Raw genomic sequence first — 27,429 nt, 5'->3', positions numbered from 1 at the left:
AACTCTCGCATCCATACATGACTACTGGAGAAACCATAGCCTTGACTAGACAGACCTTTGTTGACAAAGTAATGTCTCTGATTTTTAATATGCTGTCTAGGTTGGTCATAACTTTCCTTCCAAGGAGTAAGCATCTTTTAATTTCATGGCTGCAATCACCATCTATAATCATTTTGAAGCCCCCAAAAATGAAGTCAGCCACTGTTTCCACTGTTTCCCCATCTATTTGCTATGAAGTGACAGGACCAGATGGCATGACCTTAGTTTTCTGAATGTTGAGCTTTAAGCCAATTTTTTCACTCTCCTCTTTCACTTTCATCAAGAGGCTCTTTAGTTCCTCTTCACTTTCTGCCATAAGTGCTTTACAAGTGAGAATGACAGATGACTACCTAGTTTATAAGTAGCTCACTAAGAATGTGATTCAGTTTATTAAGAGAAGTTTCAAAGTAATTTTGATTAATCTTTTAGAGTTTTCTCTATCATTTATGTTTCTTTTAATGTTTTTTTGCCCTGGGTGATTCCTATATTGCTTTGGGTGATTCAACTTTGAGAGCATTTGACCACATTATACAAACACATTCTCTTGAGCTCTGTCAATTTAGTAACATGAGTTTCTTTAGATAGGTAAGGCTACTACCAGGAAGAGTGTAGTGCTAACGCCATAAATCTTAAACTGAATACATGATCCATTCATATTATGTTTCTTTTTGATCTCTTAATGAAGAGAGACCCTTTCTTGACCATGAAGAGGAAAATGGACTCAGTGCCCTTTCAAAATGGAATTATTTTCTTATAGGGTTTAGTTGCAATATGTTCACCATGGTGTAGTTATATAATATTCTCATGTTCATGACTATAAGAGGGATCCCTGCATTTAGAACACTACATGACTTAAGGGTTTAGTGAAAATTGAATTTAGGTATTGTTCTAACCAAGATCATTTAAAACATTTTATAGCTCATGAACTGCTGCATAAATTTGCATTAGGCAAGAATATTACCAGGACCTGATTGATGTCCAGAGATTAAATGGTTTGGTGGAAACAATACTGAAATTTGAATCAGAAAACTAGTTTAAGGTTTCATGGATTCTACCGCTTATTATATATTCTTTAATTGCTATCTTTCTTCCCTCTAGGAATAGCAACAGTTTAGATTAAAAAAAAGAACCACATATTGAATGATCTGTACTATAAATCCATTATGTTAATCTTCAATAAGCCTTTGACCCTCCTCAGAAATCATTCCTTTTTCTTAATCCATCAATGTTCCTCTCTCCCAGACACTTATGCACTTTTCCCCTCTTTCTTATTTACTGTTTATCTTGTTTCCTATTTAATAAAACAATGCAAGCAAATGGAGAAATGCCTTAAGATCCCATCACAATATCTACCCCTGTGTTTGGCCTTCCCAAATGCTCTGCAAAATGACTATCCAAGTGCTTCCAAGACCTACTACTCCATATTGATGCCCTCTATCCCATCCACTTCCATCTACATCAGGACATTACTCTAGCCTTCTTCCCCTTACTCTCATACATCACAAATAGTCTTTTCTCTAATATATTTTTCCTTTAGCATACACCCTTGTTGTTCTTAATTTCATCTTGAAAAAAAATTAAAAAGTGACAAAAAAACACACCTTTCACTTGACTAATCTTTCCCCTTTAAGTTATCCTCAAGTTCTCTTTTTCCTTATTACAGCTAAACTGCTCAAAAATGCTTACACATTCTGCCTGTTTCTCTTCTCCTTCTTAGACTCATTCTAACCAGATTTTTTGCCCAGCATTCCAACAAAACTTCTCAAAATTACTGATAACCTTCATGTTTAGTGACTGATACTTTTCACTGCAACAATATATCACTACAATTTTTATAGAGATTATTTACAAAGCAGTTTTAGGATTTATTGAATGTTCAGGTCATTTTTAGTTAAACTCATTGCACAATTGCAATTTAAACATTTTTTTTATATTTATTCATTTATTTTTGGCTGTGCTGGGTCTTTGTTGCTGCATGTGGGCATTTTCTAGTTGCAGAGACCAGGGGCTATTCTCCAGTTGTGGTGTACAGACTTCTTACTGTGGTGGCTTCTCTTGTGGAGCCTGGGCTCTAGGGCATGCAGTCTTCAGTAGTTGCTGCACATGGGCCCAGTAGTTAATAGTCCACAGGCTCCAGAGTGCAGGCTCAGTAGCTGTGGTGCATGGGCTTAGTTGGCCCATGGCAATGTGGGATCTTCCCAGACCAGGGATAGAACTGGTGTCCCCTTCATTGCAAGGTGGATTCTAAACCACTGGGCCACCAGGAAGGTCCCTCATTGCTTTATGTTATGATGCCGCTGCTGCTGCTAAGTCGCTTCAGTCGTGTCTGACTCTGTGCGACCCCATAGATGGCAGCCCACCAGGCTCTTCTGTCCCTGGGATTCTCCAGCCAAGAATACTGGAGTGGGTTGCCATGTGTTATGATGAGCTAATCTTTAAAGTTTTGAAACAGCAAATCTCTTTTTATTGACTGATATAACAGTAACGGAGGGACAGGCAACCTGTATTTTGGCACAAAATATAAAGAAAGAAATGATTACTAAGGCATATATTAGAACTAAATCATGAAAATAACTGGAAAACTTTTTTTTTTTTACAGTTTTACAATCTGTCATAAAACAGAAGTTGTCAAAAACACTCTAAATCCTGTATGGCAAGCATTCAAGATCTCAGTAAGAGCTTTATGTAATGGCGATTATGACAGGTAAAATAAGTATCAACTTGTCTGAGAATTTTACTCACTGTAGATTTTGTATCCAATAGTCTAAGTTGAATTTTTAAAATTAAGATGGCTTCTTTGCCAACGTAAATGTGTATTTACAAAAGCATAGTTAACTTATTAAGAATTTTTTAAGTAGCATTTTTTACCCATAATGGTATGGGCAAGAGGAATAATTTGACTAATTAAAATTTGATTTAACTGAATTTTCAAAAATAAAAATATGCAAAGTGCTAAAAATTTATTGAATATTTGTTTAACATATTCAAAAGTATCCCATAATTTTTATAGCCTCAAGCTTTTCATTTGGTATTATCTTTCTAGAAAGAAATAAATATACAAAAGATGTAAAATTATGATTATGTATGTTATCAACCCTGTTTACTCCTGAGAATCCTATTTGACATCATCATTCTCATGGTCACTGAATTATAAAAATTCTATAGATCTAGAACAGGGAGATTCTGGTGTTTTACAAATAAGTAGGTGATGTGGCCCTGAAGATCTTCCCACAATATACCTGAATATTTATTCATATCAAAGTTTTTTCTTTTTCTTATGAAGATGGATTATAAGATTACTGTATAAAAACCCCTTCTCACCCCAAAACATATTTTATCTTACTACTTGTATATTAGAAAAATGAAAATTTATTCTATTAACTAAAATCATAGGAAAAACTCTTTGGTAAACATATTGATAATGGTACTAATATGTCATTAGATGTCCTTAAAATGTATTATGGTGCTTGCCTGTCATTTTATTCATTTAATAATGTCACAACTTTATTTAATTGGACTCATTCTTTCTAAGACCATGATTTGTATAATACAGTTCTAACTATATTGTATAATATAGTCAGCAGCATCAGCATCACCTGATAAAACTTGTAAAAATTCAAGTTCTTGGGCCCACCCCCAGGACTACGAACCAGAAACACTTGGGCATGAGGTCACATAATTCACATTTTTACAAGCCTTCCATGTGATTCTGATATATGCTGAGTATGAGAAATACAAATTCAATGTCAAAATACAAAGACAGTGGTTTTGAAGACTGGAAAAGAAGCTCTATGCTCCTCATTGAAGAGCTGTGTCAGACTATAAATGCTTTTCCTGTTTAATTTCCTACTCTGTTTAAAGAATTTAAAAATCTATGTGATTTTAAAAACCTATTTTAAAGTAAAAATTGAAGACTAGTATTAAAATTAGAAAATCAACTTTATTTTTTAAAACTTGAAAGTATAGAATATTTTATCTAAGAAAGTCTATAACTTATTTTTTAACTTTCAATCATATGTTAATTTGATCTTACTAAGTAATTTTACCCTGTGTGTATGTTTTCACCATGGACAGAACAGTCAAAGTAGAGGTGTATGACTGGAATCGAGATGGAAGGTAAGACATTGTCTTTTGTTTTTGCTTTTAAAAATTAATATGCTTTAAGAAGCTAATATACTGAAATGACCACATTTTCACATTTTAAATTTTGAATTGTGTATTTTTGTCTTGTTTTTCTGTTACTAAAGTGTTCACATGATATTTTAAGAATGAGTGTATTCAATTTGCAAAATAAAATGGAGGTCTTCCTCTATTTTTAATAGTAATAAAAAATATAGTAATTTTAGAAACTGCTAAAATTGCTAGTAACATATTAAAGATTACTAGTAATATAGTAAAGATTTCAACTTGGACTTGATTTCTCATTGTGTACAATTTATAGACATCTAGTTTTATAGCTGTAGAGTTGTGATTCTCAAATTTCTGCATCTCATAATCTCTCTGAAGATTTCTGTAACCTTTCTACCCCACATCATCCATGGGAACACATCTGAGCTCCCCTTCCACAAAAAAGGAGCACATACCACACAAACAAACAATAAAACAAAACTCTAGAATTATGTCTGCTAATTGCCAATAAAAATAGGTAAGCAGAGTTCTGAAATTATGTTTTCCCTCTGCATAGTGACGGAGGAGCCTGGTAGGCTGCAGTCCATGGGGTCGTGAAGAATCGGACACGACCGAGCGACTTCACTTTCACTTTTCACTTTCATGCATTGGAGAAGGAAATGGCAACCCACTCCAGTGTTCTTGCCTGGAGAATCCCAGGGACGGGGGAGCCTAGTGGGCTGCCGTCTATGGGGTCGCACAGAGTCAGACACGACTGAAGCGACTTAGCTGCAGCAGCAGCGCAGCATGTATTAATAAGTAAAAGAGAGGAACACACTTTTTTTTCTTTAAATATTTTCTCACTATTTCTAATGTTTTAAGTAAGACTGATATTGAGGTGTTTTTTTTTTTAATTAATTTATTTTTAATTGAAGGGTAATTGCTTTACAATATTGTATTGGTTTCTGCCAAATATCAATATGAATCAGCCATAGCTAAACCTATGTCCCCTCTCCTTTGAACCTTCCTCCCGCCTCCCTCTCCATCCGACCTCTCTGTTACAAAGCCCTGGTTTCAGTTCCCTGAGTCATACAGCAAATTCCCATTGACTATCTACTTTACATATAGTAATATATATGTTTCCATGTTACTCTCTCCTTACAACCCATCCTCTCCTTCCACACCCCAGTCCTGTGTGCGTAAGTCTGTTCTCTATCTTTAGGTCTCCATTACTGCTCTGCATATAGGTTCATCAGTAGTCTTTCTAGATTCCATATTTATGCATTAATGTACAATATTTGTTTTGTCTTTCTGACTTATTTCACTCTGTGTGGTAGGCTCTAGGTTCATCCACCTCATTAGAACTGACTCAAATACGTTCCTTTTCAAATGCTGAGTATTAAAGCCCACGGGCTTCCCAGGTGGTGCTAGTGGTAAAGAACCCACCTGACAATGCAGGAGACATAAGAGATCCAGGTTCGATCCCTGGGTTGGGAAGATCCCCTGGAGAAGTCCATGGCAACCCCCAGTATTCTTGCCTAGAGAATCCTGTGGACAGAGGAGCCTGGCAGGCTACAGTTCATAGGGTCACACAGAGTTGGACATGACTGAAGTGACAGAGCACACTTAAGCCCACTGTTGTGACCTATTGCTCAGAAAAAAAAAAAAAAGGTTCCTTTCAAAATAATACTTCTTATTTACAATGCACCTGGCCACACAAGAGTTCTGATAGAGATGTATGAGTTTGATGTTATTTTCATGCTTACTAATACACTAATTCTGCAAACCATGGCTCAAGGAGTAAGTTCGACTTTCAGTTACTGTTACTTAAGAACTAATACATTTCATAAAGTCATAGCTTCCACATTGCATAAAATTAAATGAGATACAATGAACATTGGGTTACATGTGTCTTTTTCAATTTTGGTTTCCTCAGGGTATACACCTAGTAGTGGTTTGCTGGGTCACATGGTGGTTTTATTCCTAGTTTTTAGAGGAATACTCCATACCTCCATACTGTCTTTCATAGTGGCTGTATCAATTTGCATTCCCACCAACAGTGCAAGAGGGTTTCCTTTTCTCCACATCCTCTCTAGCATTTAGTGTTTGTGAATTTTTTGCTGATGGCCATTCTGACCAGTGTGAGGTGATATCTCATTGTAGTTTGGATTTGCATTTCTCTAATAATGAGCAATATTGAGTATCTTTTCATGTGTTTATTAACCATCTGTGTCTATTCTTCAGAGCAATATCTGTTTAGGTCTTTTTCCCAATTTTGATTAGGTTGTTTGTTTTTCTGTTATTGAGTTGTATGAGCTGCTTGTATGTTTGGAAATTAATCCTTTGTCAATTTTTCATTTCCTATTATTTTCTCACACAATGAGAGTTGTCTTTTCATCTTGTTTATCATTTCCTTTGCTTTTAAGTTTAAGTGCAAATGCACTTAAGTTTAAGTGCAAAAGCTTTTAAGTTTAATTAGGTTCTATTTGTTTATTTTTGTTTTTATTTCCATTACTTTAGGAGGTGGATCATAGAGGATCTTGTTGTGATTTATGTCACAGAATGTTTACCCCATGTTTTCCTCTAAGAGTTTTATAGTTTCTGGTCTTGCATTTAGGCCATTAATCCATTTTGAGTTTATCTTTGTGTATGGCATTAGGAAGTGTTCTAATTTATTCTTTTACACATAGCTGTTTACCCAGCAGCACTTATTGAAGAGACTATCTTTGCCCCATTTTATATTCTTGCCTCCTTTGTCAAAAAAGGTACCCATAGTTGCATGGGGTTTTCTCTGGGTATTCTGTCTTGTCCCGTTGGCCACTATTTCTGTTTTTGTGACAGTGCCACACTATCTTAATGAGTGTAGCTTTGTATTATAGTCTGGATTGCTTTGGCTATTCAGGGTCTTTTGTGTTTCCATATGAATTGTGAGGGGTTTTTTTTGTTCTAGTTCTGTGAAAATGCCAATAGTAATTTGAAATCTCCACTGAATCTGGAGATTTCATTTGGTTGTATAGTCATTTTCACAATATTGATTTTTCCAACTAAGGAACATGGACTGTCTCTCCATCTGTTTATGTTGTGTTTGATTTCTTTCATCAGTGTCTTATAATTTTCTGTATATGGTTCTTTTGTTTCCTTAGGTAGGTTTATTCCTAGGTATTTTATTCTTTTTGTTGCAGTGATAAATGGGATTGATTCCTTAATTTTTCTTTCTGATTCTTCCTTGTCCATGTATAAGAATCCAAGTGATTTCTGTGTACTGATTTTGTATCCTGCAACTTTGCTAAATTCACTGATTATCTCTAGTAATTTTCTGACAGTATCTTTAGGGTTTTCTATGTGTAGTATTATGTTGTCTGCAAACAATGAGAGTTTTACTTGTTTTCCAATCTGGATTCCTCTTATTTCTTTTCCTTCTTCAATTGCTGTAGCTAAGACTTCCAAAACTATGTTGAACAACAGTGGTGAAAGTAGGCATCCTTGTTCTTTTCCTGATCTGAGGGGGAATGCTTTTAGTTTTTCACCATTGAGAATAATATTTGCTGTGGGTTTATCATATATGGCCTTTATTATGTTGAAATGATTTCCTTCTACACCCATTTTTTGAAGAGTATTTATCATAAAAGGGTGCTGAATTTTGTTGAAAGAATTTTCTGCATCTGTTGAGTAACATATTGTTTTTATCTTTCAATTTAATATGGTATATCATATTGATTGATCTGTGTATATTGAAGAATCCTTGAATCCCTGGGATAAACCTTACTTGATCATAATGTATGATCTTTTTAATATGTTGTTGGATTCTGTTTGCTAGAATTTTGTTGAGGATTTTTGCATTTATGTTCATCAGTTATATTGGTCTATAATTATCCTTGTTGTGTTTTCCTTGTCTGGATTTGGTATCAGGGTGATTGTGGCCTTGTAGAATGAGATTGGAGTGTTCCTTCCTCTGCAATTTGTTGAAAGCATTTTAGAACCATAGGTATTACCTCTAACCTATTAAGAAATCTGGCCCTGGTTTTTGTTTTTGGGGAGTGTTTTTATCACAGTTTCATTTTCAGTGCTTGTTAATTGGCTTGTTCATAATTTCTGTTTCTTCCTGGTTCAGTCTTGAAAGGTTGAAATTTTCTAAGAATCTTTCCATTTCTTCCAGGTTATCCATTTTATTGGCACATAGTCTCTTATGATCCTTTGTATTTCTGTGTTGTCTGTTGTAACCTCTCCTTTTTCATTTCTAATTTTGTTGATTTGATTCTTCTCCCTTTTTTTCTTGATGTGTCTGGCTAATGGATTGTCCATTTTTTTATCTTCTCAGCAAACCAACTTTTAGTTTTGTTAATCATTACTATTGTTTTCTTCATTCCTTTTTCATTTATTTCTGCTCTGATCTGTATGATTCTTTCCTTCTTCTAAATTTGGGACTATTTTATCCTTCTATTTCCAGTCATTCTAGGTGTAAAGTTAGGTTGTCTGTTTCTCTTTTTATGTCTAGTAGTGTTTATTTATGCATTGCAGTGCTCCAATGTTGGGTGTTAAATATTTACAATTGTTATGTCTTCCTCTTGGATTGATGGCATTAATCATTATGTAGTGTCCTTCTTTACCTCTTGTAATATTCTTTATTTTAAGGTCTAGTTTGTCTGAAATGAGAATTGCTACTCCGAGTTTCTTTTGATTTCCTTTCGCATGGAATATATTTTTCCATCCTCTCAGTTTCAGTCTGTATGTGTCTCCAGGCCTGAAGTGGGTCTCTTGTAAACAGCATATTTATGGGTCTTTTTTTTTTTTTAATCCATTCAACCAGTCTGTCTTTTGGTTGGAATGTTTAATCCATTCAAATTTAAAGTAATTATTGATATATAATGTTTCTATTGCCATTTTCTTAATCGTTTGGGGTTTATTTTTGTAGGTTTTTATCTTCTCTCATGTTTCCTGTCTGTATAACTCCCTTTAACATTTGTTGTCGGAGAAGGCAATGGCACCCCACTCCAGTACTCTTGCCTGGAAAATCCCGTGGATGGAGGAGCCTGGTGGGCTGTAGTCCATGGGGTCGCTAAGAGTCAGACACAACTGAGCGACTTCCCTTTCACTTTTCACTTTCATGCGTTGGAGAAGGAAATGGCAACCCACTCCAGTGTTCTTGCCTGGAGAATCCCAGGGATGGGGGAGCCTGGTGGGCTGCCATCTATGGGGTCGCACAGAGTTGGACATGACTGAAGCGACTTAGCAGCAGCAGCAGCAACAACATTTGTTGTAAACCTGTTTGATGGTATGAAATTCTCTTAACTTTTGCTTGTCTGCAAAACTTTTGATTTCTCCATCATTTTTGAATGAAATCCTTACCAGGTATAGTACTCTTGGTAGTAGATTTTTCCCTTTCAGTGCTTTAAATATACCCTACTATTCCCTTCTGGTATGAAGAGTTTCTGCTGAAAGATCAGCTGTTCATCATATGAGGTTTCCATTGTATGTTATTTGTTGCTTTTCCCTTGCTGCTTTTAATATTCTTTATTTGTGTTTAATCTTTGTAAGTTTGATTAGTATGTGTCTCAGCATGTTTGTCCTTGGGTGTATCCTGTATGGGACTCTATTCTTCTTGGACTTGGTTGAGTCTTTCCTTTCCCATGCTGGAGAAATGTTCAACTCTAATCTCTTAGTAAATATTCTCAGATGCTTTCTTTTTCTCTAATTCTTCTGAGACTCGTAGAATTCAAATGTTGGTGGATTTAGTAATGTCCCAGAGGTCTCTGAGGGTATCCTCAGTTCTTTTCACTCTTTTTCCTTTATTCCACTCTTTGGCAGTTATTTCCACCATTCTATCTTCCAGCTCACTTATCCATTCTGCCTCAGATATTCTGCTATTGATCCTTCTAGAATATTTTTAATTTCAATAATTGTGTTGTTCATCTCTGTTTTTTTGTTCTTTATTTTTTTGTAGTTCTTTATTTAATATGTTAATTGATCCTTGCATTTTATCTATTCTATTTTTGAGGTTTGGGGATCATCTTTACTATCATTAGGCTGGATTATTTTTCAGGTAGTTTCCCTGTTTCCTGTTTATTTGTTTAGTCTTGTGTGTTTCTAGCTTGTTCCTTCATTTGTACAATATTTCTCTGCCTTTTCATTTTTTTTAACTTATTCTGTTTGAAATCTTTTTTTCCCAGGCTTCAATGTCAATTCCTTCTTCCTTTTGGTTTCTGCCCTTGGAAGGTAAAGTTGGTCCAATAGTTTGTGTAGGCATCCTATTGGGTGTGACTTGTGCTGCCTTTCTGATGGGAGGAGGTGAAGTTTTTTTATTTTTTTCTCTCTGATATTCAAGGTTGTTTGATGTGGTAATCCTCTCTGCTGATGATTGGGTTTGTGTTTTTGTCTTGTTTATTCTTTGAGTGAGGCACCTGCGCTGGGTACTGGTGGCAGCTGGGTGATGTCAGGTCTTATATATAGGCGGAGGCCTTTGTGGGAGTTCTCACTAATACTCCATGAGTTAGAAGTTCTCTGGCAGTAATAGGGTCTTGGAGTCAGTTTAGGGTCCCACTCCAAAGGCTCAGGGCCCAATATTTGGCCAGGGAACTGAGATTACACAAGTGGCTTTTTATAGCATTAAAGGAGATTAAAACAAACAGAAAAATCAAAGACAAAACAAGAAACAAAACACAAACTCCAGACAAATGGTACATACAAAATCAGGCAAATAGTAACTAAAATAATGTAATACACACACACACACACACACACACACACACACACATATATAAAATATAAACAAAACTAAAACAATCCAAAGAAGAAAGTATAAGAAATTGACCCAGCAAGCAAAGCAAACCAAAAATGTTATCAACCAGTTAAAAATGAAACTAATTGGAACAAACTGGAAATCAAAACCTTAGTAAGATAACACCTGGGGAATAAAGCAACAACAACAACAACAAAAAAACCTAACAAACATGGTGAGACAAAGAACAGGAAAAAAGAATAGAAAAGCAAAGTTAAATAGAGGTAGATAAAAACTATTTGCTGCTGCTACTGCTGCTAAGTAGCTTCAGTCGTGTCCGACTCTGTGCAACCCCATAGACGGCAGCCCACCAGGCTCCCCCTTCCCTGGGATTCTCCAGGCAAGAACACTGGAGTGGGTTGCCATTTCCTTCTCCAATGCATGAAAGTAAAAAGTGAAAGGGAAGTCGTTCAGTCGTGTCCAACTCTAGCGACGCCATCGACTGCAGCCTAGCAGGCTCCTCTGTCCATGGGATTTTCTAGGCAAAAGTATTGGAGTGGGGTGCCATTGCCTTCTCCGAAAAGCTATTTACTTAAATATATATAAATATATATATATATATGAGTAACTACTGCAGAAAGAGAAAAATCAGAAAGGCAAACAAAAGAATAAATATAAAATGATAATAATAATAAAAATTTTAAAGTTTTTATTTAAAAAAAAAAAAACACAAAAAACCCAACCACAAAAGCTCAACATAGAGGCAGAAGTACATAAAGTAAATAAGAAGTGTGATTTTTAAAAAATCTCAAAACTTGAATAGATTTAATAGTACTAATGAAATCAACAACTAAAGCAATTGAGGAAAATCAAGAAATCCAGAAGCAACTACAGAGCAGGTCAAAATATAATAATAATAAATGTTTTTCTTGGATATCAGCTGTCTTCATCATTTCCCTCACTGTGAGTCACAGTCTACTTGAGGTATTTTTAAATGATGTTAAGCTAAGGGACACAGAGATGCTCAAATCTCAGCTTGCTATAGATAACTGTTTCTTCTGGTGTTCCTGAAAGAGCTGAATCTACAGATGTTAAGAGAGAGTGACAAATGAGAAAACAAAAAGCACAATTTTACTTGGCCAGTATTCTCCACTCCAGCCTGGAGCTGGTAAACGGAGCTGAAGTGTGAGGTTGAAGCACAAAATCTAAGCAAGGTCATTCTCTCTGTGTTTTACGTAAGCCAGCAGCCAGACACTAAAATATGAGAAAATCTACACAGCGGAGCACTACTGTTGAGGAACAAATTTGATTGAGAAAGTGACCTTTCCCAAGAAAGTACCTCCCCTTATTTCTTCTGTTTACATCAATAGAATAATGCATTGAAGCAAGGCTTTCCACCACCAAAAAGGTTGTGACTCACCAAAGTCTCAGATGATAATTAGCATTTTTGGTGATTAAGTATTTCTATATTAAGGTATGTACATTGCTTTTTTAGACATAATGCTACTGCACAACAGTATAGTATGAACATAACTTCTTAAAAAAAGAAATATAGTTGGCAAACAATATTGTTAATTTCAGGTGTACTGCAAAGTGCTTTAACATTTGCATAGATTATGCAATTATCACCAAGATAAGTCTTATAACCATCTATCCTCATAGGAAGTATTGCAATATTATTAAACATACTGCTTCTGTTGTATAGTACATGCCTATGACTTGCAATTGTGTGGGTGCATGCTCACTGTTGTCTGACACTTTGCAACCCCATGGACTGTAGCCCACCAGGCTCCTCTGTCAATGGAATTTTCCAGGCATACTGGAGTGGGTTACCATTACTTATTTCAGGGGATCATCCCGACCAAGGGACTGAACCCATGTCTCCTGAGTCTTCTGCAATGGCAGGTGTATTTTTCACCACCGAGCTACCTTGGTAACACCGCTGTGACTTAGTTATTCTCAGCTCCCTTCACCTGTTTCACATACACGCTACCAACCTCCCTTCTGACATCCATTGAGTTGTTCTCTGTATCTAGAGCCTGTTTTCATCATTTATTAGTTTTGTTTTGTGTTTTTTTTCCTTTCACATAATAGATAATTAAGTCCATGAGATATTTTATCTGTTTCACTCTTACTTACTTCACTTGCTACAATATCCTCTAGATTCATCTCTATTGCAAATGGTGAGATTCCAATTTTTCAGCATTTCAGAGATATTCCTGTGTGTGTGTGTGTGCATGTGGGCGTGTGTGTGTGTGTGTGTGAGTGTATAACATCTTCTATCAGGTGAAAGTTCGGTTGCGTCCATATGTTGGCTATATTAAATAATGCTCTAACTAAACCTTTCTATGTATATCCTTTCAAATTAGTATTTTTGTTTTCTTTGAAAAAATACCCAAAAGTGAAACTGCTGGATCATGTGACAGTTCTTTAATTTTTTGAGAACTCATCTTACTTACCATGGTAAGTAAGTAACTCATCTTACTTACTTACCATAGTAGCTTCACCAATTTACAATCTCACCAGCAACACATGAGGGTTTCCTTTGCTCCATGTTCTCACAAAAACTTGATATTTATCATCATCTTTTTTATGTTAATCACACTAAACTTGTGTAAGGTGATATCTCCTTGAAGTTTTGATTTGGGATTTGTCAGATGATTAATGATGTTGAGCAACTTTTCATGTGCCTGTTGCCAATTTATTGTCATCTTTGGGAAAATGCTATTTAGGCCCTCTCTCACTTTTTATTCTGCTTGTTTTTATTACTGTTGTTTGAGTTCCTTCCGTATTTTTTATATGATCAGATATATTGTTTGCTAATAACTTTTTCCACTTAGTAACCTGTGTCTTTACTTTTGATAGTTTCTTCTGATGTAAAAAAGATTTTTTTTATTTGATACAGTCCAATTCATTCAGTTTTTCTTTTGTTTCCTTTGATTCTAGAGACAGATTCTAAAAAATATTGCCAAGATGAATGTAGGAGAGTATACTGCCTATATTTTCTTTTAGGTGTTTTAGAGTTTCATGTCTTAAATTTGTCTGATTCCATTCTGGGTAAATTTTTCTACATGGTGTACATAAATCATCCAGGTTAATTATTTTGCATATAGCTGTCCAGTTTTCCCAACATCATTCTTTGAATAGTCTGTCTTTTTCCTGTTTTATATCCTCTCTCCTTTTTTGTAGATTATTTAACCAGGTAGTATTTATTTCTGGTTTCTTGATTCTGTTCCACTGATGTATGTTTCTGTTTTTGTGTTAATACCATAATTTTTTCATTTTTACTGTAGCTTTGTGTAGTCTACTGTGAAATCAAGGAGGATAATATGTGACACTTTCTTCTTTTCCTTTGCAAATAGCTGAGAAAAGGAGAGACGTGAAAGGGAAAGATATAACCAACTGAATGTTGGTTTCCAGAGAATAGCAAGGAGAGATATAAAACCCTTCTTAAGGATATGATGCAAAGAAATAGAAAAAAAGAATAGAATGGGAAAGACAAGGGATGTCTTCAAGAAAATTGGAGATACCAAGGAAACATTTCATGCAAAAGTGGGCACAATAAAGGACAGAAATGGCAAGGACCTACCAGAAACAGAAGAGATTAAGAGGTGGCAGGAATACACAAAAGAACTATACAAAAAGGTAGCATATTAGCATATTGCTGTTATTCATGCTTATATTCATTTTTAATTTGGCATTGTTTTTTTGATATAGATGTTCTTTTCTTAAATCAGGTGGACATATCATAATCATTGTGTTTTATGATAGACGATAATTATCAGCAGAGGCTTTTCATTACTTCTCTTCATGCCATCTTTTTATTTTTTAATTGGAGGATGTTTGCTTTGCAATTTTGTATTGGTTTTTGCACACAACAGTATGAATCAGCAGTAAGCATAGATACATCCCTTCCTCTTGAGCCTATCTACCACCTGCCCCTCCTCTGGTCCCTGTGTGTCATCACATAGCACATGCTAAGCTGCATATGTTATACAGCAACTTCCCACTAGGTATCTTTTTTACACATGGTGATATATATGTTTCAATGCTACTGTCTCAATTTATCCCACCTTCTTCATCCCCTACTGTGCCCACAACTCCATTCCTTCCTCGCAAATATGTTCACAAGTACCATTCTTCTTGATTCCATATACATTTGTTAATATACAGTACTTATTATTCTCTTTCTGCTTACTTCATTCTGTATAACAGGCTCTAGGTCATTCACCTCAGTTCAACTGACTCAAATTCATTCCTCTTTATGACTGATTATACTTCCATTCTATATATATACCACAATTTCTTTACCCATTTATGTGTCAAAGGAAATCTAGGTTGCTTCGGTGTCTGGGCTATTGTGAACAATGCTTCAATGAACATTGGAGTATATGTCTCTTTTTGAATTATGTTTTCCCAGGGTATATGACCAGTAGTGGTATTGTTGGCTCATGTTTTACTCCTGTTTTTGGTGTTTTTTGTTTTTTGTTTTTTTAATTCCATGCTGTTCTCCATAGTGGCTTTATCAATTTACATTCCCATCATTACCATAAAGAGGGTTCCTTTTTTCTACATCCTTGCCAGCATTTATTGTTTGTAGATATTTTTTGATGATGGCCATACTGACTGGTGTGAGGTGATACTCATTGTACTTTTCATTTGCATTTCTCAAATAGTGAGCAGTGTTGATCATCTTTTCATGTACCTCTTGGCTATCCATATGTCTTTTTTTGAAGATGCGTCTGTTTAGGTCTACTGCCCATTTTGGGGGTGGGGGGAAGGGTGTTGTTAGTTTTTCAGATATTGAGCTGCATGAGCTGCTTATATATTTTGGTGATTAATCCTTTATTCATTGCTTCATTCACATTTATATTCTCCTATTCTAAGGATTTCCTTTTCAGGTTGTTTATGGTATCCTTTGCTGTGCAAAAGCTTTTAAGTTAATTATGTTCCATTTGTTTATTTTTCTTTTTATTTCTATTACTGTAGGAGGTCAGTCAAAGAGGACTTTGCTGCTATTTATTTCAAAATGTGTTCTACCTATGTTTTCCTCCAGAATTTCAGTTTCTAACCTTACATTTACATCTTTAATCCATTTTGTTTATTTCTTGTATGGTTTTAGGGAGTGTTCTAATTTTATTTTTTAACACACAACTGTCCAGTTTTCCCACACCAATTATTGAAGAAGCTCTTTTCTCCATTGTATTATTCTTGCCTCTTTTGTCAAAGATAAGGTGCCCATAAGTTCATGAGTTTATCTCTGGACTTTCTCTCTTGTTCTGTTGATCTGTAGTTCAGTTTTTGTACCAGTGCCGAATTTTCCTGATTGCTGTAGCTTTCTAGTATACTTGGGAGTCAGGAAGGATTATTCCTCCAGCTCTGTTTTTCTTTCTCAAGTTTACTTTGGTTATTTGGAATCTTTGTTTTACCATACAAATTGTAAATTTTTTTTTCTTCTAATTCTGTGAAAAATGCCAATTGGTAATTTGATAGATTTTCGTTGTTGTTGAATCTGTAGATTGCTTTGTATAGTATAGTCATTTTCACAATATTGATTCTTCCAATGAAAGAGCATAATATGCCCTCCATCTCTTGGTATCATCTTTAATTTCTTTCATGAGTGTCTTATACTTTTCTGCTTACAGATCTTTTTTTTCCTTAGGTAGTTTTATTCCTAGGTATTGCATTTTTTTTCTCACAGTGACAAATGTGATTGTTTCATTAATTTCTGTTTCTTATATTTCATTGTTAGTGTATAAGAATGCAAGGGATTTCTGTGTACTAATTTTGTATCTGGCAATGTTACTAAATTCATTGATTAGTAATTTTCTGGTGGTATCTTTAGGGGTTTCTTTATATAGTTGCTTGTAGTCTGCAAATAGTGAAAGTTTTATTTCTACTTTTCTAGTCTAGATTGCATTCATTTCTTTTGCTTCTCTGATTTCCATCACTAAGACTTACGTTGACTCTGGTGGTGAGAGTGAGGCACACTTGTTCCTGATCTTAGAGGAAATGCATTCAGGTCTTCACTGTTGTGAATAATGATTGCTGTTTGTCTGTCAGATATGGCCTTTATTATGTTCATGTAGGTTCCTTCTATGCCCATTTTCTAGAGTTTTTAAAATCATAAATAGGTTTTGAATTTTGTCAAAAGCTTTTTCTGCATATTTTGAGATTGTCATATGGCTTTTAGCTTTCAATTTATTAATCTGTTGTGTCATATTGATTTGCATGTATTGAAGAATCTTTGGATCCCTGAGATAAATCCCACTTGATCATGATGTATGATTCATTTATTGTGTTGTTGTATTCTGTTTGCTAGTATTTTGGTAGGATTTTTGCATATATTTTCATCAGTAAAATTTGCCTATAATCTTCTTTTTTGTGATATCTTGTTGGTTTTGGTGTCAGGGTCATGGTGGCCTCATAGTATGGGTTTTGGAATGGTCCTCCCTCTGCACATTTTAGGAAGAGTTTAAGAATAGGTGTTAGCTCTTTTCTACATGTTTGATAGAATTCAGCTGTGAAGTCATGTAGCCCTATGATTTTTGTTGTTGTTGGAAGATTTTTGATCACAGTTTCAATTTCTGTACTTGTGATTGGTATGTTTATCTTCTCAAAGAACCACATTTTAGTTTTATTGATTTTTGTTTTTGTTTTCTTCATTTCTTTTTCATTTGTTTCTGCCTTGAGTATTATGATTCTTCTACTAACTTGGGTCTGTTGTTGTTATTCTTTTTCTAATTGCTTTTGGTGTAGAGTTAGGTCATTTATTTGATACTTTCCTTGTTTCTTGAGGTAGGATTACATTGCTAGAAAATTCCTCTTTGAACTGCTTTTGCCATGTCCCCTATGTTTTTGATTATTGTATTTTCATTGTCATTTGTTTTGAGGTATTTTTTGATTTCCAATTTGATTACTTCACTGACCTCTTGGTTATATAGAAGCATCTTGTTTAGCCTCTATGTGTTTATGTTTTTTACATTTTTTTCATGTAATTGATATCTAATCCCATAGTGTTTTGATCAGAAAAGATGCTTGATATGACTTCAGTTTCCTTAAATTTACTGAAGCTTGATTTGTGGCCCCAGATGTGTTCTATACTAGAGAATGTTCCATATGAACTTGAGAAAAAAATATATTTTGCTTCTTTTGGATGGAATGTCCTATAGATATCAGTTAGGTCCACGTGGTCTAATGTGTCCTTTAAGGCTTGTATGTTCTTACAAATTTTCTGTCTGGATGATTTTTCCATTGGTGTAATTGAGGGTCTTAAAATCCCCTACTATCACTGTGTTTTTACTGTTGATTCCCCTTTTTATGTCTGTTAGCATTTCCTTTATGTATTGTAGGTTCTATTATGTTGGTTGCATATATATTTACAATTTATGGATGGTAAATTAGATGGATCCATTGATCATTATGTAGTATCCTTACTTTTCTCTTTTAATATTCTTTATTTTAAAGTCCATTTTGTCTGATATGAGAATTCATACTCTAGCTTTCTTTTGATTTTTATTTTCATAGAACATCTTTTTCCACACCCTCACTTTCAGTCTGTTTCTGTCCCTAGGTCTGAAGTGGGTCTTTTGTAGACAGCATATATATGGGTGCTGCAGGCACTTGGGTGATGCCAGGTCTTGGATTCAGTTGGAGGTTTTCATGGAAGTTCTCACTGATTAATACTTTCTGGGATCTGGAGTTCTCTAGCAGTCTATCATCCTGAGCTTAATGCCCCCCACCCCAGATTCTCAGACCCAACTTCTACTTGGGGATCCAAGACTCCAGAAGCTTTATGTCATGACTATAAAGAGGTTTAAACACCTCACCCACAACCCCCAGAAAAAAACATAAAATGAAAGCAAGACAAATGGTAAAAGCAAAGTCAACAAACAGAAACAAAAACAACAACTTACATACACAAATACATATGCACACACATACATACATATACTCAAAAGGAACCAAAATATAGCAAAGAAAACAGTACAGGAGTGTGACCAGAGAAACAATGAAACTGAAAATAAAATCAACTAATTAAAAACAAAACTATCTAAAGCACAAAACAGAAAATAAAACCAAAGCAGAGTGCCAACTGTAGAATAAAGCAAAAAGCCAACCAAACAAAAATGTTAATATATATATATATAAAAGCAAAGTTAAATAGAAGTATATAAATAAAAATCCATATGTATTCAAGAAAAAACAAGAAGAAAGCAGAACCAAAAAGAAAACAAAAACACACAAAACAGCAGAAAGGCAAAGTGGAAGTAGAAATATATCAAAGAAATTAAAAGTATGATAAAAAAAAATCTCATGTGCCTAAATAGAAATATAACAACAACCACAACAACAGTGAAATATGAAGAGAAATAAAATACTAAAACAAAAGGTAAAAAATAAAAACATAAAAATAATAATAAATATTTTCCTAGATTCTCAGCTGTCAGCATTCTTGCCCTGCTGTGAACCAAGACCCACCTCTGCCTCCCTAGGAGGTTCTCCAGTGGTGGGAAGGGCTGTTCTCTGGACCAGCTGTTGGAACAGCTCACACTGCAGTTTGGCCCTACTGCCATATGTGCTTGCCTCCATGTCCACCGCTTCCAGAGCTAGAGCATTTTCTTCTGTGGGAACATTCATTGTCCTTTTATATATTCCATAGACACAGAGTCTGCCTAGTTGAGCATGTGGATTTATTTGGAAGCTTGTGCAGCTGTTGGAAAAGTTTTCCATCCTCTTCCTTAGTCTCCCTACCCCTGGAGCTCAATTGTGATTTTATCCCTACCTATGCTTGTGTGCCATTCACAGGAGTCTGCTCCTGAGGCTGCCTTGAGTACTTTGGACTGCCCCAGTGAGGATGGGGCATGGAGGTGATATGGCTTGTTGGATCATAGAGTCCCTTGCAGTGCCAGTTCTGTAGGAAAGCTGGTAGCCACAGGCACAGATATGGTTTTATTATTAGTCTTTTCTAGCCTCTAGCTGCTGGAGTTCAAAGGGCCTCCCTGCCTGATCGTTCTTTACTGCTTGGCGCCTCAGGTACTCAAACAGCAGCCTTCCCTGGGGTCTTTCTCTATTGCTCGGCTGGCTGCCAGTGCTGATATTTGCAGGGAGAGAGGCTACACTGGTGGCTCCACCCCTCCATGTGACTCAGCAGTACCCTGCCTCCGTGGTCACCCAATTTTCCTCCAAAGGCATTTCTTGCTGTGGATTCCACCCTGCTTTCCCTCAGGCCATCTCCTCACAGTCAACTGCAGTCCATGCCCCTGCATTGCTCTCTGATCCCCATGGTCCAGCTCCCAGCCACCCTGCTCACTGGTAGGACACTCATCCTGTTCTGGAGTACCTGGGGCTAAGGCACAGATGGTTCTCACTCCATTCAGGCTATTACAGATCACCTGCTTCACCTCAGACAGCCTCAAATGCTTCCCTTATGTTGCAACCGATTTTTTTGAATATGGGAATTTCTCCCCTGCTTTACCTCCTCCACCCCTGGCTGCAGGTCCATTCCCTCTTGCTCTCCAACTCTTTCTCCCTTCTTTCTTTCATTTTACCCAGTTATGTGTGGGTCCATTTAATTCTTTCTGGTGACCAGTGACTCCTATTAGTCTTCAGCCAGTGTTCCGTGTTGGATCTGTAGATGTACTCCTCATGCATCAGTGGAGAGAGATGCATTCCACATCTATGTGCTCCTCCCCCATCTTGCTAGATGTTCCTGTCATTTTTAATATTTGTCATAAATACTGTCAGTTCAGTTCAGTTACTCAGTCGAGACCAACTCTTTGCAACCCCATGAATCACAGCACGCCAGGCCTCCCTGTCCATCACCATCTCCCGGAGTTCACTCAAACTCACGTCCATCGCGGAGAAGGCAATGGCACCCCACTCCAGTACTCTTGCCTGGAAAATCCCATGGATGGAGGAGCCTGGTGGGCTGCAGTCCATGGGGTCACTAAGAGTCAGATACGACTGAGCCACTTCACTTTCACTTTTTCACTTTCATGCATTGGAAAAGGAAATGGCAACCCACTCCAGTGTTCTTGCCTGGAGAACCCCAGGGATGGGGGAGCCTGGTGGGCTGATGTCTGTGGGGTCACACAGAGTCGGACACGACTGAAGTGACTTAACAGCAGCAGCAACAGCACGTCCATTGAGTCAGTGATGCCATCCAGCCATCTCATCCTCTGTCATCCTCTTTTGCTCCTGCCCCCAATCCCTCCCAGCATCAGAGTCTTTTCCAATGAGTCAACTCTTCGCATGAGGTGGCCAAAGGACTGGAGTTTCAGCTTTAGCATCATTCCTTCCAAAGAACACCCAGGGCTGATCTCCTTCAGAATGGACTGGCTGGAACTCCTTGCAGTCCAAGGGACTCTCAAGAGTCTTCTCTAACACCACAGTTCAAAAGCATCAATTCTTCAGTGCTCAGCTTTCTTCACAGTCCAACTCTCGCATCCATACATGACTACTGGAAAAACCATAGCCTTGACTAGACGGGCCTTTGTTGGCAAAGTAATGTCTCTGCTTTTCAATATGCTATCTAGGTTGGTCATAACTTTTCTTCCAAGGAGTAAACATCTTTTAATTTCATGGCTGCAGTTACCATCTGCAGTGATTTTGGAGCCCCAAAAAATAAAGTCTGACACTGTTTCCACTGTTTCCTCATCTATTTCCCATGAAGTGATGGGACCAGATGCCATGATCTTCTTTTTCTGAATGTTGAGCTTTAAGCCAACTTTTTCACTCTACTCTTTCACTTTCACTCTTCTCTTTCAAGAGGTTTTTAGTTCGTCTTCACTTTCTGCCATAAGGATGGTGTCATCTGCATATCTGAGGTTATTGATATTGCTCCCGGCAATCTTGATTCCAGCTTGTGCTTCTTCCAGCCCAGCATTTCTCATGATGTACTCTGCATTAGAAGTTAAATAATCAGGTTGACAATATACAGCCTTGACGTACTTCTTTTCCTATTTGGAACCAGTCTGTTGTTCCATGTCCAGTTCTAACTGTTGCTTCCTGACCTGCATATTGGTTTCTCAAGAAGCAGGTCAGGTGGTCTGCTATTCCCATCTCTTTCAAAATTTTCCACAGTTTATTGTGATCCACACAGTCAAAGGCTTTGGCATAGTCAATAAAGCAGAAATAGATGTTTTTCTGGAACTCTCTTGCTTTTTTGATGATCCAGTGGATGTTGGCAATTTGATATCTGGTTCCTCTACTTTTTCTAAAACCAGCTTGAACATCTGGAAGTTCACAGTTCACGTGTTGCTGAAGCCTGGCTTGGAGAATTTTGAGCATTACTTTACTAGCGTGTGAGATGAGTGCAATTGTGTGGTAGTTTGAGCATTCTTTGGCATTGCCTTTCTTTGGGATTGGAATGAAAACTGACCTTTCCCAGTCCTCAAATACTATAGGTGTATCACTATTTAAATTGTATATCTAAGTGTTTATCAGTGCTTTTGATTCCTCTTTTTAAGGAAGAGTATTTGCTTGGTGGATTCCATCATTTTTTTTTTTTTTTTCCTTTTTGACAGCTCAACTTAGTTTTGATCACTGGAAATACAATGTTAGTCACATATGTATTTCAAATTTTCTAGTGGCAGCATTAACAAGTGTCAGTGTAAAAAAAATAGTTACAGTTTAGAAGTTAGGAATTATGTTTTACTTGGTGGGAATTTTTAGGACTTCAAGCCTGAGAAACATCATCTCAAGTAATCCTGAGATAACTGCTCCAAGGAGGTGGAGGGAGAGGAGTACATTTATATAGAAGCTCATAACAAGGGGCAGATAGTTTGAACATCAGGAGATGATTGTTAATTAAGGAAAACCAGAAATCTCTATGAACTTAGCACTTTTCTATGTTTGGGAAGATGTAAGAGTCTAGGCTTGCTGAAATCATTCCTTTCATATGCATCTCAGCTAGCTGGGGCCAGTGCTCACCATGGGAGTTGGCTGATGGCTGCCAGATAACAGATATTGTTATTCCTGGGCTTAGAAATTCACATTTGGAGGGTGGGAATCCCTGATGGCTATGACATCCTTGTTGATTGATATGGCAGGAAATAACTCCCTTGCACAGAAGTAAAACTAAACCAATGAAACTTATGTACATATTAATTTTCTAGCATTAACTAGCATTTTCTAGCATTTCAGCATTAACAAGTAAAACTCAACCAGTGAAATTGATGTAATATTTAATTTTATATGTGCAAAATGTTTTTAATTATGCAATCAATATCAACTTATTACAGAGAAAATTTAAAATTTTTATACTAAGTCTTTGAAATCTGATATGTATTTCATGCTTATGGTACATCTCAATTGAGACTGGCTACAATTCAAGTGCCCTATAGCAACATCTGGTTGTCAGTTGTCATATTGGACAGCACTCTGTAGAGTGTAATAAAATTATTGACCTGAAACAAATAAGCTGCCAAATATTCCTTGACCAAAGAAGGCTTTATATTTGATTAGTATAGAATCTCAATTCAGAGACTGTGACCAGGACAACTCATGTGCAAGTCCCTGCAGGCAAGTGAAGGTGCTGATTTATAGAGAAAAGGGAGTTGGGAGGGCCATAACAATGAAAGAGTCTGTGGCTTTTGATTTTCTGAGTCCTTGCCAAGAAGGAAGAGGAAGTTTCTTCTGCTTTGCATGTATGTGCATGCTCACTTGCTTCATTCATGTCCAACTCTGCAACCCCATGAGCTGTCGTCTGCCAGGTTCCTCTCTCCATGAGATTCTCCTGGCAAGAATACTGGAGTGGGTTGCTAGTTCCTCCTTCAGGGGACCTTCCTGACTAAGAGATCCAACCCACATCTCCTACAACTCCTGCATTGGCAGGCAGATTCTTTATCACTGAGCCACCTCACCTCGGAAGCTCTTATATTGTTGGAGCTCTTCTATTGTTACAGGGCAGGAGAGCTCTCCCTGTTGGTCTCCTTGCTATATTTATTTGAGGTTTCTGTTTTAATAAAGTTTATATACAGTGATATAACTAACTTTATATCAATTGTCTTATTCTTAAATCAGTTTGATTTTCTGAATTTGATACAAGTTGAGAGTTTTTCCCTTATAAAGTGGAGAAAAACTGGTCAGAGATATGTATTATTTTGTCTATAAGTTTAACCATAAGAAGTAAATAGAGTAATTTGGTGTTTCAATCCAGAAAGTATTTCAGTCAAAAATTGAAGTGAAAAATGTGTGATAGTGTTACATGCTTATATTATGTTTTATTTGCTGAGGTGAATTATATAATTTAAGTGTTAATAATATTCCCTGATTGTTCTATATAGCATCAGGCTTTGCTTTCACCACGAGACACAACCACAACTGAGCATCATTTCCTCTTTGGCCCAGCCTCTTCATTCTTTCTACCCTGCTTTTTCAGTAGCATATTGGACACCTACTAACCAGGGGAGCTCATCTTCCACTGTCATAACTTGCCTTTTCATAGTGTTCATGGGGTTCTTGAGAAAAGAATACTGGAGTGATTTCCAGTTCCCTTCACCAGTGAACCCGTTTTGTCAGAACTCTACACTATGACCCATCCATCTTGGGTAATCCTGCATGGCATGGCTCATAGTTTCATTGAGTTGCATAGGGCGGTGATCTATGTGATCATTTTGGTTACTTTCCTGTGATTGTGGTTTTCATTCTGGAGGCTATGGGATTGTAGTTCTTGCTTCTCCCAGAGATGACAGAGTAGAAGGACATGGGCTCTTCTTCTCCTTCCTGTGAGTGTTTGAAGGTCTCGTGCAGAGGCATGCATCAGCAATATCCTGCAGCAGGGACAAGGGGACTGACAGCTGCAGTTCTGGGAGGTGTGTGTTGGCATAAGTCCCTTTGAAGATTGCCTTTAGACCTACCATAAAGCCTATAGACTCTAATATTGTGTAGGAACCTGGAAGCTTAGGTTCATGAATCAAGGTAAACTGGATGTGGTCAAGCAGGAGATGGGAAGAGTGAACATCAACATCTTAGGAATCAGTGAACTAAAATGGAAGAGAATGGGAAAATTTAATTAATTTGACCATTTTATTAACTACTGTAAGAATCCTTTAGAAGAAATGGAGTATCCCTCATAGTCAACAAAAGAATCCAAAATGTGGTACTTGGGTGCAGTCTCAAAAACGACAGAATGATCTTGGTTTGTTTCCAATGCAAACCATTCAACATCAGAAGAATCCAAGTCTGTGCTCCAATCACTAGACAGTTCTATGAAGACCTACAAGACTTTCTAGAACTAAAAAAAAATAAAAGATGTCCTTTTCATCATAGGGGATTGGAATGCAAAAGTAGGCAGTCAAGAGAACCTGGAGTAACAAGCAAGGTTGGTTTTGGAGTACAAAATGAAGCAGAACAAAGGCTAACAAGTTTTGCCAAGAGAACACACTGAACTTAGCAAACATGCTCTTCCAAAAACACAAGAGACGACTCTACACATGGACATCATGACATGGGCAGTACTGAAATCCGATTGATTATGTCCTATGCAGCTGAAGATAGAGAAGCTCTATACAGTTAGTAAAATCAAGACCTGGAGCTGACTGTTGCTCAGATCATGAGCTCCTTCTTGCAAACTTCAGGCTTTCTTGAATAAAGTAGGTAAAAACACTAGGCCATTCGGGTGTGACCTAAATAAAATCCCTTATGATTATACAGTAGAGGTGATGAATAGATTCAAGGTATTAGATCTGATGGACAGGATTCCTGAAGAACTATGGATAGAGGTTTGTAATATTCTACAGGAGGCTGTGACCAAAAGCATCCCAAAGAAAAAGAAATGCAAGAAGGCAAAGTGGTTATCAGAGGAGGCCTTACTAATAGCTGAGAAAAGAAGAGAAGTAAAAGACAAAGAGAAAGGAAAAGATATTCCCAACTGAATGCAGAGTTATAGAGAATAGAAAGGAGAGATAAGAAAGCCTTCTTATATGAATAATGCAAAGAAATAGAGAAAAACAACAGAATGGGCAAGACTAGAGATCTCTTCAAGAAAATTGGTGATACCAAGGAACATTTCATGCAAAGATGGCCACAATAAAGGACAGAAACAGCAAAGACTCACCAGAAGCAGAAGAGATTAAGAAGAGGTGGCAAGAATACACAGAAGAACTAGAAAAAAAAAAAGACCTTAGTGGTCTGGATAACCACTCTGGTATGATCACTCACTTAGAGCCAGATATACTGTAGTGTGAACTATAGTGGGCATTCAGTTCAGTTCAGTCACTCAGTCATGTCTGACTCTTTGTGACCCCATGGACTGCAACACGGCAGGCTTCCCTGTCCATCACCAACTCCTGGAGCCTACTCAAGCTCATGTCCATCACGTTGGTGATACCATCCAACCATCTCATCCTCTGCCATCCCCTTCTCCTCCCGCCTTCAATCTTTCCCAGCATCAGGGTCTTTTCAGATGAGTCAGTTCTTCGCATCAGGTGGCCAAAGCATTGGAGTTTCTGCTTCAGCATCAGTCCTTCCAATGAATATTCAGGACTGATTTCCTTTATGATTGACAGGTTGGATCTCCTTGCAGTCCAAGGGACACTCAAGAGTCTTTGCCAACACCACAGTTCAAAAGCATCAAGTCTTCGGCACTCAGGTTTCTTTATAGTCCAACTCTCCCATCCATACATGACCACTGGAAAAACCATAGCCTTGACTAGACAGACCTTTGTTGGCAAAGTAATGTCTCTGCTTTTTAATGTACTGTCTAGGAGAAGGAAATGGCAACCCACTCCAGTGTTCTTGCCTGGAGAATCCCAGGGACGGGGGAACCTGGTGGACTGCCATCTATGGGGTCTCACAGTCGGACACGACTGAAGTGACTTAGCAGCAGTAGCACAGCAGGCTGGTCATAGCTTTCCTTCCAAAGAGCAAGCGTCTTTGATTTTCATGGCTGCGGTTGCCATTGCAGTGATTTTGGAGCCCCCCAAAATAACATCTCTCACTGTTTCCATTGTTTCACCATCTATTTGCTATGAATTGATGGGACCAGATGCCATGATCTTAGTTTTGTGAATGTTGAGTTTTAAGTAGTGGGCATTATGAAGCAATACTATGAACAAAGCTAGTGGAAGTGATGGAATTCCAGCAGAGCTATTTCAAATCCTAAAAGATTATGCTGTTAAAGTGTTCCACTCAATATGCCAGCAAATTTGGAAAACTCAGCAATGACCACTGAACTGGAAAGGGTTAGTTTTCATTCCATTCGAAAAGAAATGCAATACCAAAGAGTGTTCAAAGTACAGTACAGTTGTGCTCATGTCAATGCTAGGAAGGTAATGCTCAAATTTTTTCAAGCTGGACTTCAACAATATGTTAACTGAGAACTTCCAGATGTACAAACTGAATTTACTAAGGACAGCAGAAACAGAAATCAAATTGCCAACATTCATGGGATCATAGAAAAAGAAAGGGATTCCCAGAAAAGCATCAACATCTGCTTCATTGACTATGCTATAGCCTTTGACTGCATGGATCAAAATAAAGTGTGGAAAATTTTTAAAGAGATGGAAATACCAGACCAGCTTCCTGAAAAACCTGTATGCAGGTCAAGACAGCTAAAACCAAGC

The 27,429-nt window shown here is 37.0% G+C and overlaps 1 protein-coding gene across 1 annotated transcript in view; it reads left to right on the top strand.

The window, feature by feature from the left end:
* Nucleotides 1-27,429, top strand: part of CPNE8 (copine 8) — a 294,507-nt gene that overhangs the window by 139,717 nt on the left and 127,361 nt on the right. The window contains exons 11-12 of the mRNA XM_055580543.1: nucleotides 2,639-2,743; nucleotides 4,114-4,155. Of these exons, the coding sequence (XP_055436518.1) occupies nucleotides 2,639-2,743; nucleotides 4,114-4,155 (147 nt within the window). The remainder of the gene's footprint in view (nucleotides 1-2,638; nucleotides 2,744-4,113; nucleotides 4,156-27,429) is intronic.

This window comes from Bubalus kerabau, chromosome 1, assembly GCF_029407905.1.
Source record: "Bubalus kerabau isolate K-KA32 ecotype Philippines breed swamp buffalo chromosome 1, PCC_UOA_SB_1v2, whole genome shotgun sequence".
In the NCBI taxonomy this organism is placed as follows: Eukaryota; Metazoa; Chordata; class Mammalia; order Artiodactyla; family Bovidae; genus Bubalus; species Bubalus kerabau.
Note: the sequence above shows the minus strand (reverse complement) of the source record. Positions and strands in the feature narration are given on the sequence as shown.